At 50.0% G+C, this 16,187-nt stretch overlaps 1 protein-coding gene across 17 annotated transcripts in view; it reads right to left on the bottom strand.

The window, feature by feature from the left end:
- FGFR2 (fibroblast growth factor receptor 2) overlaps positions 1-14,311 on the bottom strand; it is a 99,978-nt gene extending 85,667 nt beyond the window's left edge. For 14 of the 17 annotated variants that reach the window (XM_073904088.1, XM_073904090.1, XM_073904089.1 and 11 more), the window contains exons 1-2: positions 10,491-10,529; positions 9,685-9,946 (exon numbers count right to left, since the gene is read on the bottom strand). In XM_073904088.1, the coding sequence (XP_073760189.1) occupies positions 9,685-9,946; positions 10,491-10,514 (286 nt within the window). In that variant the 5' untranslated portion in view covers positions 10,515-10,529. Of the gene's footprint in view, positions 1-9,684; positions 9,947-10,490; positions 10,530-10,564; positions 10,701-12,224; positions 12,597-13,857 lie in introns of those variants that run through there. The other 3 variants (XM_073904094.1, XM_073904095.1, XM_073904096.1) reach the window with 3 other exon arrangements.
- Positions 14,312-16,187: the final 1,876 nt, after the last annotated feature.

Genomic DNA, 16,187 nt, shown 5'->3' with positions numbered 1-16,187 from the left:
AGCCACCTGGCCCTCACATCTGGCTGGTCATGACTAGGGCCCATGCAGGGGGTCGGCTGATCCATCAAGGTGGGTGCCCACCACCCTGTGAAGAGCGGCCTCGGGAAGCTGCCTAGTTGGGAGTACCCAGAAAAATCCTCAACGTGGCCCACAGGCCTCCCAGGCTGGCGCGGCCCACTTCTCTAGCCTCCCAGAGGCCCCTGGCCCCTGTCACCGCAGCACTCTGGCCTCCTCGGGGCTCTGCTTCCCTGTGAGCCCGCCACGCTGCTCCTTCAGAGCACCTGCACCCTGCATGGGAGCTGGAGCCTCATTGTTGTAGCTCTGTGACAAAGGTCCGTGGCTACCCACTCAACAGCACTTGAGGCTGTTTTTGGCTTGCCATGCTATCCCCACAGAACCTAGCGCATAGTAGGGTTCCAAAAAACAGACCTGGGGGAACAAAGTCAAAGTCAATAACGCTGCAGTGTGAAAAGTGTGCGGACAATCTGCTGTCTCTGCCAAGCTCTGCAAGTTGTCACCACACAAGGGCTGTGAGGCTTCGAGAGAAAGAGCAGGGTCTCCTGCGGCCAAGTAGTCAACACCCTCTGCCCAGCCCTGAACGCCCCCTTCTCAACACCCGCGACCCCTGGGCATTCTGCAATCACTGTCCAAGTTCAGCACAGAGTCCAGGAGACTAAACCAGCCCCGATTCACCTCCATGACCAGGCAGCTCCACTCAGAAATTACCTGTAGCCACCCAAAATGAACTTTGTTTGCTTTCAAAATGCTCTACTCCCCAGCCTCTTCCCCCCCTTGGGATGCCCCTCCTAGCCAAGAGGAGGTAAAGGTATTGTTCCTTCTGACCTTTCCCTCCCCACTATTTTTTCTTCTTTCTTAGTCTCTGACATCATAAGGGCCAGGTATTTATCACTCCCATGGCATCTGTCACTGCCATGACCGTAGGCTGCAAGAGCCCCAGGTACACCAGTCTGCGCAGGTGGGTCTTGACCCCACCGAAAATCAGACATGCTGAAGAAAAGCTTGACATACTATCAGAGTGACAACCAACAAGGCAAACACTCTGGAGTGCCAGAGCAAACTGCCAGAAAATGGGCAAATACCAGACTAATCAGCCCTACCTGCCCGAACTCCCGCCGGGTGACTTAGCCTGGGTCACTAACTGGGACTCACAGCATCTCCCTCCCGTCCACTGGGCAGGAGAAGGGTTAGCTCCTTACTAATAAGCTACATACCGCCTACCGCCGGAGGCCATTCTAGAAGAATCACAAAGGGGTAATTCTTGGTGTGGTTTTATTGCCCGGTGACTTTTCTTCAAACAGCTTTAGGAAAATAGGTGTGGATATGTGGGGAAGAGACAGAATCACCCGGCAGCGTCCTTACAGGTTTAAGAGTCAAACGACGGATTTAGGGAAGAATGAGGGGGCCACCACAGTACTCCACAGAAGACCCTCCTGCTCAGGAAAGAGAAGGAATCAACTGATAAGTCTCTGGCATACCAGTAAATTCACCCCAACGCCTGGACCCATGCTAACTGTGGGGTCTTGGGGGAAACATTTCATCTCCAGGAGTCTCGGTCAAGAGTCTCCTCCACAAAATGGGACTATGAGTACCTAGAGTCAAATCATCATGCTGTATATCCTACGCTCTTACCAGTGCTCTGTGTCTACCATATCTCAATTAAACACGGGGAGAAAAAGATTAGAGATAATACAGGCCAAGGTACACCTGTCTGGTACATAGCAGGCACTTACTAAATGGTAATGAGCTCCTGTTAGTTACCATCTTCATCCCCATCCTCTCAAGGAACGGGCTAAGGAATATGATCCCATCCATCCACCCTATCGAGTGACCCCACAAGGTTATAACACGCAAAGCATTGCTCAGCTACTCGCCCTCAGTTGTGTGGGTCCCCTCACAATTTCCTTCCCTTCCCTAAATTCCGGAAGCCCAGCTACCTGTGCCCCGAGGAACTCCCAGCAGGCTGCCCAGGGCAAGTCACTAGGGGCAAACTTGACCAGGATGTCCATAACATGCTATGGCGCTCCCCTCACTGGCCTGGACAAAAGCGGAGCCCACTACACCCCAACCGCTCCTCCCACCCCCCAAACCCAGTCTCCCATCGTTCTTCACAGGGCCTGATGACAATCCTTTGGAAGCCTCCAACAGAAAACCCTTTCCCTGCCAAAAATACACTGCTCTCCACGAAGTGCGTGTCCCACCGTGACCGCAGGGCTGCAACCGCGTTTCTTCAATGGGGAAAAATAGGTTAACCCTGAACCGTCTGGACTGCAACCAGCAAGGCGATGAGAGCACGCTTCTGAAGTTCAGACTTATAGAGACCAAAGATAATAAAAAGGGTTGGATAAACCAGGGCCTAGACACCCTTTCTATTTTAATTAATGTAAATGCCTCTCATTAGAAAATTTATCATTGTACGTTGTAGGGTAAATATACCTGAAATACTAGTTTTAAATTCTCTCTCAGGGCACATAGGTGGCTCAGTCAGATGTTAACCATCTGACTCTTGGTCTCAGCTCAGGTCATGATTTCAGGGTCATGAGATCAAGGCCCACATCATCAGGCTCCATGCTGCTTAAGAGTCTCTTCCTCTGCCTGCCCCCCCGCCACACACTTTAAAAATAGAAAAATGAAAAAAAAATTTAAATCATGTATCAGGTTTTTACATTGACAAGAAGCGGGGGTGGGTAGAGAGAAAAGTAGCATCTACTGAGCACCTCTTCTAGGCCAAGAACTACAGTAAGGGCTCTGTCTACATACATTTGCATTTAATCTTCATACCCCCCCCCCTTCACATAGATATTATCAGCCCCATTTTAGATAAAGGGAGGCTCAGAAAGATTATCTATCCTATCCAAGGTCGCAGCACCAGAAGATAGGAGAGTGATTCAAGCCTGACTTGCCTAACTCTCAAGGCTAAGTTCCTTCTGTCTGTCTCCAGAAAGCACATCACATGCCATTCAGAATTATTTTATTCATCCTTATGGGGAAAAAAATAGATGAAAAATTTAAGTTAATTTTATAGGGGCTTTTTGGTCTTTTAAAGATTTGAGTGATATTAAATTTGAAACATTTAGAACATTTAGGATCCATACTCGATTGTGTACCTACCACCCGTCAGTTAAGAATGCAACGTGTTTTGGTGGAAACCCAGGAGGCTTTGGCAGACAAGGAGGAGGCCCTTCAAGGCAGCCAGCCACACTCCTACGGGGCAATCTCACCATCAACTGAGAATCTCAAGTTTGAGGATTTTCCAAAAAGTTTAAACCCAAAACTTGTCACCGCAAAGATCCTTATTTTCACTCTAAGGCCCCTCCCCACCTTGCTCCCCACCCAACAAGCCAAGTTGGCCTTTATGATGTCTACATATCCTTAAAACATTACACCTGGTTATGTATGGAAAACCTTAACAGTCAACATCACGTGTAAAGAAAGACCACATAGAATCACAAAGAAGGAGTTCTCATGTTAGAAAATAAACATGACAATTCATGCAGAGTTTCTCAGTGTCAGAGCTCAGGACTGAGTTCCTTTCTTTCCAGGAAAGGTGATACATAAATCATACAAATAAATACATCCCTTGTCCTCATTCCTGAATATATCAGAACTTTCCTTATAAGCTGGTTTTGACCTCCTCATAAAACATACTCACTATAACCTGAAATTCCATATAAGTTCATTCCATTTGTACAGGACTTGGAATTTACCATTCTTTAGCTGGACATTGAGTTAAAGGAAAGAATATGCCACAGCTTAGCTCCCTGACTCAGTACAAAAAGAATCTGAAATTTACAATATTCCCATGAAGTGGCAAAAATCCAGAATGGGGCGTAATTACTTAGGTATTCCGAAGTGGAATAAATGACAACAGTTCACACGCCCAACATCTTACAACTCCGTCATGGTGCAAGTTTCCCGAAACCAAAAATCCCTGAAAACCTAAAGCATGCCCATTTTACATAACGTACTCTCTTCAACGACAGCCACAGTCTGTCCTGAGAATTAAATATCCTTTTGCATGAATACAGAAGTAGTAAAAGCTTGAAGTTACATAAATGAAGCCTAGTGAAAGCTACCACTTTGGGTTTTCTATCATGCCCTGTTAAAAAGGGGTAGTCACAGATCAGAGCAAGAAAGGGGAAAAGAAAAGAAAACAAAACAAAACAAAAACACTTGGGAAAAGCGTTAACCTTTGTTAATTTCAGAAGGAGCCATCTCCAAGACACACAGGATCATCATGGTAAAGTGGCCAACAGCTTGTTCAACCAGACTCATAAAAGAGCCTGGCCTCAGGCTCCTTTCCCTACCTCCTTTACACATTCCCTAATTCAAGACGGCCAGAGCTGAACCAGCTGGGTCACTCCAGGTCTACCTGGATAAGGAGAAGGAGGTGGCTGTGTTGCGGAGACTCTACGGTTTCCAGAAAGCCTCAAGGCTATGCATGAAGATAAAACATTTTCCCCAAAATGGAACACAAGTTATACATAGCTTTAAAATCTCACATCCAGGGCCCTTAGCTGGCTCAGTCTGTAGCGCATGTGACTCTTGATCTCAGGGTCATGAATTCAAGCCCCACTTTGGGTATAGAGCTTACATTAAAAAAACAATAAAATAAATAAAAATAAAAATAGTAAAATCTCAAGTCCAAGAGCCTCTAAAAAGTTCAAGCTGTGTTCTTAGGAATTTGCTCAGCTTGGATACAATGACGCTGAAACGTTAACTGCTCAGACCCCTGGCCCACTTCAGCTAAGGCCAAAGGTTCAGCCCCTACATCAGGTTCACTGTTCAGCCACATACAGCCTTGAACATGGGTCAGCACCAGTTAAAAGAAACTACACTAAAGAGGCAGGTCAGAGAGAAGGACGTGAGACAAAGGTGTGGCATGGTGAGCAGAGTCAAGCATGTCCATGCCATTAAAGCTGAAAAAGCAGAGCCATTGCTAAGCCTCACTAAGTGGACACAGCAAATGGATAAAAAAAAGAATACAAAACTAACAATACAAAGCTAACGTCATCCCTCCTCAAGGAAAACGAATACTAAAGATAACGGGCATTTCCGCACAGCAGCAGAAAACCCACTGGATCCGAATCATTTGTGGGATCGCCTGAAAAACTTCCCCCAAATAATTTCGGAGTTGCCTACCGAGCCAAGTCACCATGCTAGGAATCCAATCAGGACCGTGGAAAGTAGCACACCAGCTTTACTTCCTACTTGGCGCCAAAAACCAATTTCCCACGTTCTCCCTGAAAGACTAAAATCAGACAGCTTCCATGGAAATGGAAAATCAGGCCAGACTCTGCTGAGAAAGGGTGGTAGCCTTTTAACAATTACCGGGGATAAGTCAACACCCAAACAACAGACTTCAGGCTGCAAGGCTACTGGATACATTTTATGGAGAATGTCAACACCGAACAAGACTCTTCTTGTGGAAACACTACCCTAGGTATTGCATAACTGCCTAATTCTTCCTTCAGTCCCATACTGGAAACATCTCTTATTGGATTGCTCTGGTTATCTGAATTCTCACCCTCAGCTGGGTCAGAAGGACTTGGAAAGAACCGCTTCTGGTTCCTTGAGGGGTGGCTCATCCCATAGTAGGTACTCAGTGTTTTGACTGGTTAAAATGAACAGGCAGAACACACACAACATACACGCTGAATTCCGATCAGAGGGAGTGGGTACAGAAACTAACTACACAAACGCCAAGTCTCTCAGCTTGCCAAATTGTCACTCTCAATGTAATATTAAGCACAGTTCTTTGTCTCTGAATTGTGAAATACTTTATATACTAATAAAGAATGTGTACTTCATTGTGTATTTAACTGCATAAGCCTGCATTTGGTTTAATTGAGCAAGAGTAAGTCCTTGTTCCTAAGCGAACTCTCAAGTTCCAGTCAACTCTTAAATATTAACACTAGTATTGAGGAACAAAGATGCAGATAATACAAAACAGATTATTTTAAATCATTCACTCTTGGTATGCAGATATATTCTTTTTTTTCTTTTCTTTTAACTTGCAATTAAATGCGTATGGCTGATGTTGTGGCATTCACAATACTTCTAACAAAGGACTTAAACCACGCTGGAAAAATCTGACTTTGAAAGTTCTCCATGTGCATCCTTCACTCACCGGCTCTGCTACTGAGTTTTGCACCAACTCAACATCGGTCCAGGACAGCATCACCTCTTAGAAGGTTGCCAAAAAAACTGGTTTAAAAAAAAAGGCAAACTACATTCTTCCCAGGTTGTTGCTTTCCAGAATCACACTTTCTGGAGGGTGGGAAAGTAATTAGGGTTTTGGGGCTGGAAAAGCCCTTTTATTTTAGCTCCTACTGGGCTGGTGTAAACAAAGATATCATTAATGTCAACAATGACTTAATTAACCAGAGTAGGTGACAAGAACTTAAAAGAGTCACCTCCTCCCCCAGGATAATCAAGCTTGACTACACTTTAAATAATTAGAATATTAATCAACGGAACAGTACTTGGCATTGAGGACTGCCCCCCCTTTGAGTCAATAACTGAATTTATAGCCTTCAGCCATTCCTCTACAACAATGAATGACCAACTGGAAATATTCTTTTTTTATCTGGGATATTAACTAAAATCTCCTAGAGATTATTTGCTTCTCAAGTCAGTTGAGTAGATCCAACCCTACTGTTTGTTACCACTTCATCGTGTCCAGAAGACAAATGGTATGTGACAGATGACGTGATAGGATGATATAGGGTAATATTGTACAAAGCCAAGAAGCCTGGAAAAGGATCCTCCAGTCTTAGGGCGCAGGCTTCTTCCTGGAACTTACTCGCATTTTTCCCTGGATACATTTTCCTCTGGTCCAGCCCAAGAGACCTCATCTAATCTGAGCCTCCGAATTAACAAACCAGAAAGTCTTCCAAGATGGGGCCTGGTGCGATAGAAGGTTAAGGTTGAATTTCTATTAACCAAAGCTATAGTTATACTAACCACGGAGGACAGCCTGGGACTAGCACACACTCATCCATCCATAGTTCCTCCTTCTCTCCCACCCTCCCTTTTTCCCCCCAGTTCGGCAAGGGGACCATGGCTTAAGCTGGAGCTGTCCCAATCAGTCAGTTGGCATCCAGTTAACTCCTTTTTCGTCTAGAATTAGATTAGATGACCTTCCTAATAACCTCTGACACCAAAGCTAAACTACCTGCAATGGAAGAATTCAAATCGGTTGCCAATATGGTACTGACCGACCAGGGCAGCCCAGATGCTCCAGAAAGCAAACACAGCCGCCTGGAATCACACAGGGCCTTCTCTGTGACACAGCAACTTCCTTCTCAACTGTCCCCAAAAGCCTCCACATTTCCTGACACTGTGGCACCCGGCAGGGCCAGCTCACACGGGACAGAGCAGACACGTGTGCCCATCTCATGGGCAACAAGGAGGCTATCATGTCCTGGATGCTCAGGAGGTACCAGGCCACGTGCCGACTGCTCTCTGCTCCCAGGATCGCTGAAATCTCCCGGTGACCTTCTAATGTAAGGAACCAGAAGCCTCCTGAGGACATTAATACACACTTAACATTAATCAAGACCTTCAAGGTCATCTTATCAAACCATCAGACAACAGAAAGGGAAACAGAGGGCAGGGGTTCGCATGCTTTTCCACCCCTCTGTTGGTCTGCACCTTCCATTTAAAACATCTCACAACCCTGGACACAAACTTCAAAGAAGCTGTGAGCCCAGAAAAATGCCTGAAACGACTTTGGCAAAGTATTTCTTATAATTTTGGGGAATTCGCGAACCACCCCACCCGAAACCCCAAGAGGATCCCCAGATCCCAGGTTGGGAAGACCTGCTTTCAACAATACTCCCATTGTTGGATATAAATTTTTACACAAAGAACCACTGGGGGCACTTTATCGCTGTCCATGGTTTCTTCCCCCTCTCTGCCCCACCTCTTTCTTCCTGCATATTTTAAACTGCCTTCAGTAATTAAGGACGAGAAAAGAAGTCCTCCAGGACCGTTTTACACTTTCTGTTGAGATAAACTGCCAAGAATATGCTGTCCTGAAAGTCGAAATGAAAAATGACAGTTTCTTCCTAACCTGGGCCATTCCGGGGCTCATCCGGTAGGAAATCCTGGCTCAGCTGCCTCACTGCGTGCTGAGCCATGCACTCAAGGGAAAACCAGCAATTAGGAAACACATCTATTTTAATTATTAGCAAAATTAAAGTAGTACAGGCCTGACTTTCAGAAACCAGGACCCTTTTCTCTCTCGTTAAGCCCTTTAGAAACACAATGCCTTTGCGAATCACACGCATGCTTACGTCACATCACAGGTCACAAGGAGCCTGTCCCCTATAAGTGCCACAGACACGAACTCTCACCAGACTCCCCCTCCCCGAGATGTAGAAGCCACTGTGACGTCACTGCACCTGTTCTCATGAGGCCTCCATGCCTCTCCATGAGACAGGGCACTGGCCTTCGGGTAAAATCCAGGACATTTTAGAAAAACTGTTGCCGTTACCTATCCTTTCATGACCCGTGCACAGGGTCCCACTGGGAGCCCCTCTCTCAGCGCAGTCATTTTGGGCAGGGACGCAGCCCTCCTTCCCATGTTATCCTGACCAGGCTCTCTGTCCTTTTCCAGTCTGTGGCACCGGGTGCTTTTCCAGAACAGCTGAGCTGACCCCAGACCACTCAGGACCACGGCAGGCCCCCAAAGCTAAGCAAGCACCAGGTGGGCTCTCAGCAAACAGGTTCATTAAGTGGCGATGAGTGCTGGGATCTGCCATTTTATTCTCGGATTACCACTCGAAAAATAACTCAGCTACCAATATTCCCGGCTGATGACAGATTTCAATGCCGCCCCAAGTGGAGGCTTGGCTACTGTCGTCTCGGAAGGACCCGGGAAAAAGGTTCCAGAACTGCCCAGCTGAGTAATGCGGCACCATTTAGTGTTCACAACTGGCTTTCTGCCTTTAAAATTAAATTTCCAAAGCTGAAACACCAGTGTGTGGCCTGTTTGACCTGGAAGTTCTCATAGAGGTGGGAGACACCCAGGTACCTTCACTTTCAAATTTACCTAAAATAGACTAGCAGCTTCTGTGACATATTGCTTAGGTATTAGGAATCACAAAGGCTTAAAAAAAAAAAAAAAAAAAAGGTAAAACGTCAAGCATCTCTGTGAACTCCAGAAGCTTCTTTTTCTCCTTAGACAATGAAAATAAAGCGTCAGCGTTTCAGATATTGGCAATTTCCCTCCGTGGCTCCTTTTGTCAGCAAACAGCCAATCCTTCACATCCTAGGCAAGACTCTCCCTCCAGTAAGAATGCTCCTGCTTGGAAGGCTCTAGATGGCATTCACCTACAGGCTCCCCTCCCACAGCTCTCCTGGGTCGCTGCCTCCTCCCTCGCCCAGCACAGAAAAACGCACACACCAAGAAACCACCAAACCGGACCATTCTGCCTGCAGTGTCACAGCAAGGAACCTTCTCTCGACATCTCGGACTTGGGGGGACGGGGTGCCAATCTCTGACCTGGGGGGAGCGGAGAGCCCACTCTCCTTGCTCTTGAAGACTCACTTACAATGCAAGGGCAGCTGATTCAAAAACAGGCCTTAACCTCAGCGCCACTTCCCCAGACACATCCCCCAACAAACTCGGTGCCCTGGAAGGTGAGACAAACAACTTACCTTCCGGCTCTAATGTGGTATCCTCCACTAAATTGAAGGAGGGCCGGGCCAGGGACAAGGTTGCCATGGTGACCGCGACCAGGCAGCCCCAGCGGGCCCAGCTGAGCACGGCTGTGGCCGTGCCAGTCCCCCGTCCTCTTCCATATCTCCATGTGGACGTCACTCCCATCTGCACACCTCGTCTTCGAGCATGGACTGCCAGCAATGCCTCCAGCCTGCGGCGCGTTCCGGAGCCAAGGTGCCGCCGAAGCCGCTGCAGCCCCTAGGGGAGACAGATGCAGCAAGTCAGTGCAATCCTTCCCGATGCCAATTCGTGGAAACCCAAGTGGGCTACAGCCTCTTCAAAGAGGCACCAACAGCTCCTCTGCATTATCTGCAAACGCCCTGCGTGGGCACCTCAGGGTCCCAGGTGTTCCTGCCAGACCGGTCCCCGACGAGCCGAGCCGGGCTGACCGTGAGGACGCACACTTCTAAGAACCGGAGATGAAAGAGTGGCTATGGGACACAGCTCTGTGCGGCCACTCTCTTCTGCCATCCACTGTCACCTCTACAGCCCTCAAAACACAGAAGCAACGTGCCCTTAGTTTCAAGGGCAAGTACAAAAGCAAGTTAACAGTGCCCGGGTCCTTGTTGACTTCTCTTAGGCCAACGGGGCTTTAGACAGCTGGATGGCGGAGGCGGCTGCGTGCACACTTATTTCTGGGGCCGCGGCTGAGCGGCTGGCTCCACCCTCACTGTAGTACTCGGCAAGAAAGGAGACCCGCAAAATAAAAGGAACCCCAGGAAGGCTACCAAAAAGCCCTCACCAGTTTACACTTGTCAGGATTCATTTTCCAATATGGAAATGTATTTCTCGATCTTGCGCCAAGCAGCCACTTACGGGAGAATGAAAGGAACGGCAAACACATTCAAAGCGGCGGATCCAAAAAGAGGTTCAAAGCCTGAATCCCCTTCCACTTCGACTACTGGCAGCCCCCTCCTGGTCAATGTCTTCAGCCCACACAGCGGACGCAAACTCTGAGGAATAACGCGGGTGTTGATTAACAATGATGGTGATATGTAAACTACTGTCATGGTATGTGATTGGACCAATAACTTGCAATATGCTAACCTATTGGCTAAAACTTCAGAAGTTACAGGGGGTGCTCCACTCACTGGTCTGTTCACCCATGTGACCCAAAGGCAAAGAGAATTGTCCAAGCTTAACTCTTCTAAATAACTTTAAATGTACTCATTATCCTCAATGACTAAGCGCAGAACCGAAATGCACAAACTTGAGAAAATCTGCAACGACCACAGATTCGGTGAACCAAATAAACGAACCACACTTTAAGGACTGGGGGTGAGGGCGAGACCTTTAATATAAAAATCTCTAAAGCCCGGGCTTTTGGCATGCCAACTTGATGTTTCAAACATGTCAAAGATTCAAAGATTTCAACACTGCCTGAGCCTCTCCAAAGCTACATCAGAAAAACTGTTCCTCTTAGCCTTGACGAAGGATTAAAACGGGAAAAGAGAATGCTGCAGTTCCTGAGACAGAAAAAGGAAAACCTCTGCTTCAAAAGAAAGCACGTACGAAACGGTGTGATTCACAGCAAAAGCAAGAAAAGCATGTGCCTGTGAGCACACCCTCTATTTTCAGGTTGCTTGAAGGATGTTTTCTCCCCCCTCGATCTTCTTTCCTCTTGAAGTTAAGAGCCTCAAAAGATAACTCGGTATCTATTTCTACATACGTGTGGGAGGAAAGTACACAAGCATTCTCATTGATTTACTAAGCATTTCCAGAATGCATGGGAATGTTCCTCCTCTGACACAACTTTAGGAACAATCTTAAATCCGAGCAGATTTCATCCCAGGCTGCTTCCCTGGCTTCATCACCCACCTGTCCCAGCCCAGAAGGGTTTCCTTTGCTCCAGGCAGAGAAAGCTGGCCAGGGACCTAAATCAGCTAAATCTCAGACCATTCATTCATCCCATCAGCTTGCACGAGAAGCCTGAATTTTAGCCATTACCAGGTCTAAGGCCCCAGGCCGCCCCCTGCCCAAATCTCTGGAACGCAGAGGCCTAAGGCAGCCCGTCTGCACAACCCCTCATCAGAGTGGACACAAGTGTGGAGGGACCTCCTAGGCAGGATAATTAGGTCCCGAGGCTCGGTGTTGGGAACACAGGCCCAGCAGGCTGCTGGCGGCCACAATCCCGGCTTCCTGCCTTCAATACCATAATCCTTCCTGGAGTCTGAGCCTCAGTGAAAGCCCCAGCATGTTTATTTTTCCCCTTGAAAGGGAACTCTCTTCTGGGCCCTGGGAAGAGCTGTCACCCTCCCTATGACGGACGGCTCTTCACGGCCACCCGCTCCCCGGGTCTGTTTTCACCTGGGCACAAGCCTGCCCCCAAAGTCAGGCAAAGTGACAAGCAAGAGAGCCTGACTGGCGAGTGGTCCCTATGCCAGGTTCGTGCTGGGCTCCTCAATTAACCAAAATATTCCCAATCCCCCCTACCCCACCCCCACGCTCCAAGAAGGCAAACCAACGCAGTGCCTACCTTAATTGAGCTTCTACCACTGAGTGGTTATCTGTCCTCTGCCGGCTCACCCATGCTGAGCACTTGGGCGCTTTGTTTCTGGTAGATTTTACATCAGGAAAGTCAACAGTGCCAGGCAAATTTGGGATGCCTGGGTTCCCCCCCCCCCCAGGGGGGCCGACCTATCTCTGAGCTCAAAGCCTCCCTACTGTTCCCCTTGTCTTCCGAGCTGAGTAATGGAGAGAGCTATCAGGGGTCAAATCTGGGCGGGTGGGGGGGGGGATAGAGAGGAAGTTCCTCAACAAACTGAAATCCCCAAAAACACAAAATAAGGCTGACCCAGGACGACAATCCATCCCCTGGTTAACGCTACCAAGCCAGTGAGAACTTGCAGCAGCTTTGGGGAACTCCTAACCACCTCCAGCCCGCTTCCATTGTAGCATTTCTTTCATTTATTTGCCTGGAATATCCTGTTTTTCTCCCCCTTCTTGGGGCGCTAAAGAGCTCAGAGAAATCTGCATTTTAATTGACATTCCAGGGAGAGGGGCGCCTGATTGCTTTTCTATTCAAACTAAACAGGCTTTTCAGATGAAAATGAGTCGCGGCCAGTGGAAGATTTACAGGGATTTGGGACCAGGGGGACAATGGGGTTTTAAATGTTGATAGCGTTTCACACCAAACACATAATGGGTGCCCCGAGTGTGAAAGCAGGTTTGCTTTCAAGGGTAGGTTTTACTGAATTGGGCCGGAGGAAGGCAGGCCCGTAGAAGGGTCTGGCAAGAGCCGGGCTTCGAGGGGAGCGGCGGCGATTGGGCGCGCCCGACCGGGACCCCTGAGCCCGGCCCTGTGGCCGCGAGGGTGGGAGCCAGCGCCTCGCAGGGCCCTGGGCTGACTCCCCGGCGCGGCCCCGGCGCTGAAAGAATGAGCGCGCAAGTTAGAACTCGCCTGCGCTTTCGACATCCCCGAGCTGCTGCCGGCTGAGCAGGCGGCGAGCTAGAAAAAGTCGGTCCAGTTCGCCCCCTAGCCCCGGCGCGCTGCGCTCCCTCCAGCACCGACGGCGGCAGCGGGAGAGGGGCGCCGGTTACTGAAATCGGGGAACACGAGCAGCCTCCTCCCCCAGGGTGCCACCCCCGAGCACAGCCAGCCCTACGGAGAGGTCGCCGGTCCCATCCAGCGGCTCCCTCCCGGGGAAGGGTCTCCACCGCCCGGCCTGGATGGGACAGGGCGCGCGCCCCCCGGGCCCCGGAATGAGGCACCCCGAAGATGCCCCTGCGAACCCCGGACCTGCGGGGCCAAGCCACGGGCGAGGCAGCCCCGCCACTCGCCCGACCGCCCTGGGGTCGGAGGATCGCGCCGGCCGGTGGGATGGCGCCGGCCGGAGTTTGACAGGGACCGGGTGTCAATGCCAGAAGCAGATGTCAGCATCTGGATGGGGGCGGTAAGTAGAGGCCGAGCTTCCCAAGCGGCCGCCGTCGGCACGCACCCCGCTCCCCCATCACCTATGCAGCCAAAGAGGGAGGACAGGGAACAGCCTCGACCGTGCCAGGCCCCCGCGCCCTCCGCTCGGGGGACGGTGCACCCGGCGTCCCGCACTCCCGCGGCGCCAGCTTCCCCGGCTGGCGAGGCTCCCCGAAGCACCCGACACGGCGATTACCTTGAATGGCAACGCTCCTCGGCCGCCGGTCTGTCCCCGCGCCCGGCGTGAGTCGGGATGGAGCAAGCGACGAACTCGGGGAAACTCCAAAACAGAGTGGTCCTCGGGTCCTGCCTGCGCCAAGGCTCCGAGGCTTCAGGCGCGCCCCAGGCTGAGGAGGAGCGCGGGCATGACGCCCGCCGGCTGCCCTCGGGTTTGCGGAGCGAGGGGAAGAAAGGACTCAGGCTCGGCGTCTCCTCCACCAAACTTTGCTCGCAACTTGCGAACGCACAGGGCGCCCTGGAAAGCCGCGGCCTCGGGGCGCCCGGGCCCCGCCAGCCCGGAGAGCAGTCGCCGCGCCAGGCCAGCTACGCCGCGCGCACACCCCGCGGCGCCCGAGCTTTGTGGCGGCCGCGCTCGCTCGCTCGCCCGCTCTGCACCCGCCGCCCTCCCGCTCGGCTCTCCGCGGCGCTCTCCGCCGCCGCCGCCGCCCGAGCCGCCGCCGCCCGAGCCGCCGCCGCCCCCTCCCCGCGGGTCACGCCCCCGCTGAAACCCGAGCCGTTTCCTGGACGGCGGCGCCGGCTCTGCCAATCAGCGCCGCGCGCCCGGCTGCCCGGACTCCGCGCGGCTCCCGACGCCCGCGAGCTGCCCGAGACCCCGGCCACCCCCGGCCCGGAGAGGTACGGCGACGGTCTCGCCCCGCGCCACCGCCCCCTTCCTTCCCTGGGGGCTTAGGCAGACGGCTCGCCGGCTGATCGCTGATCGCGTTGCGTTTAGTTCAAGTCAGTAAAACAAATGACGGACTGCCTGCCCTACCCCTGAAGCGACTGCACTGGGGCGGGGGGCTGGTTAATGCAAGTGAAACTTCTGGAGGAGAATGTCCTGCAAAACAATAGCGGTGAGAGAAGAAACCAGTATCTATGGAGGCCCTACTCTGGACAGGGCACACCGAACACGTTCTTTTTCCTCGGCATCACCGCCCTGCAGAAAGTAATATTGCCAGTTTCTGATAAGGAAACAGGAGGAGAGAGGTTAAGCAATTTGTCCAGGGCCACACAGCCGCTTATTGGCAGAGCCTGACTTTGAATCTGGCCTCTCCTAGAGAAAGTCAAAAACGGCAACGACAAAAAATGTGTTGTTTAGTAATATATATCTGGAGTAATAAAAAGAAATTGGAAAGATTCTAAAGACAACTCCGCTATAAATAGCTATGTGGCCTTGAGCAAAGCAGTTCCTCCTTCTGAATCTTAAATTCTTCAACCGCAAAATCAGATTCTAAAACTGAATGCCAGGCTGCAACTGGTTAAAGTTCGTATTTTCCATTTACCTTTCTCCGGAGGCTGTGTCTACGGGATAATTTATTTTTTAATATACTTTCTCTCCTCCTCACTCATCCAGGTCCTAAGCTTTTGTGCTTAAGTCCAAGACAACATAGATAAAAACCTTAATTATTTTTCCTTAGAAAAGGTCATTAAACCCCGAAGTGCTTCAAAATGCTTTTGAGGCCTGAAGATAGATGGAGCAGTGAGTACAAAACTGACCTGGAGAATCGACTTTTCCAGCATTTAGAAATGCAGTTGCTCCTGGGTCACCAACATAGCACACTTCAATAACATTTACGAAAAAAAATTTTTTTGAAGGTGCCACACATCATGAGAAAATCATTTTGCTTCACAATACATCACAGAAAACTTTTATGTAAATAACTTACATGCTGGGAGTATCAAATCCATTGACATGCTTCAGGCAAATGGCTGTGAAATTCTATTTTGGAAATTTGACCGCAAAAAGAATAGATTCTCAAGCCAAATGATTGGTCCATATGCTTGGGTGTGTTTTTGGTCAAGTCTTTTTTTTTAGTTTTATTTATTTATTTATTTGACGGACAGAGAGGGAACAGAAGCAGGGAGACTGGGAGAGGGAGAAGCAGGCTTCCATGCGGGTCTCAATGCAGGGCTCCATCCCAGGACCCTGGGACCATAACCTGAGCCGAAGGCAGACGCTTAACGACTGAGCCACCCAGGCGCTCCTTTGGTCAAGTCTTAACCTGGATCAGTCCTAAGGCCTTTCATGAACTGACACCTCAGCGGTCCACTCACACCTGGATGGTTCTGAACACACCAATACCTTTTCCAAGTCCTCAGACCTGTGATCATAAAAAGAGAGGTGCCTGCATGTCTGCCTCCTCGGGCCCTGGCACTTAATATCTTTATATTCCCCACCAATGGGAGACTCAAGTGTCTCAGGACGGATCCCCTTCCCATCCTGCAACATATCGGTCAGCCATTGAGAATGCTGTTAGCACGTTCTCACATAAATTACTGGTGCAGGAAGCCACCGTCCCTAACTCC

Source organism: Callorhinus ursinus, unplaced genomic scaffold, assembly GCF_003265705.2.
Source record: "Callorhinus ursinus isolate GAN/ISIS: 27379988/994484 unplaced genomic scaffold, GSC_fseal_2.0 scaffold20, whole genome shotgun sequence".
Taxonomy (NCBI): Eukaryota; Metazoa; Chordata; class Mammalia; order Carnivora; family Otariidae; genus Callorhinus; species Callorhinus ursinus.
Note: the sequence above shows the minus strand (reverse complement) of the source record. Positions and strands in the feature narration are given on the sequence as shown.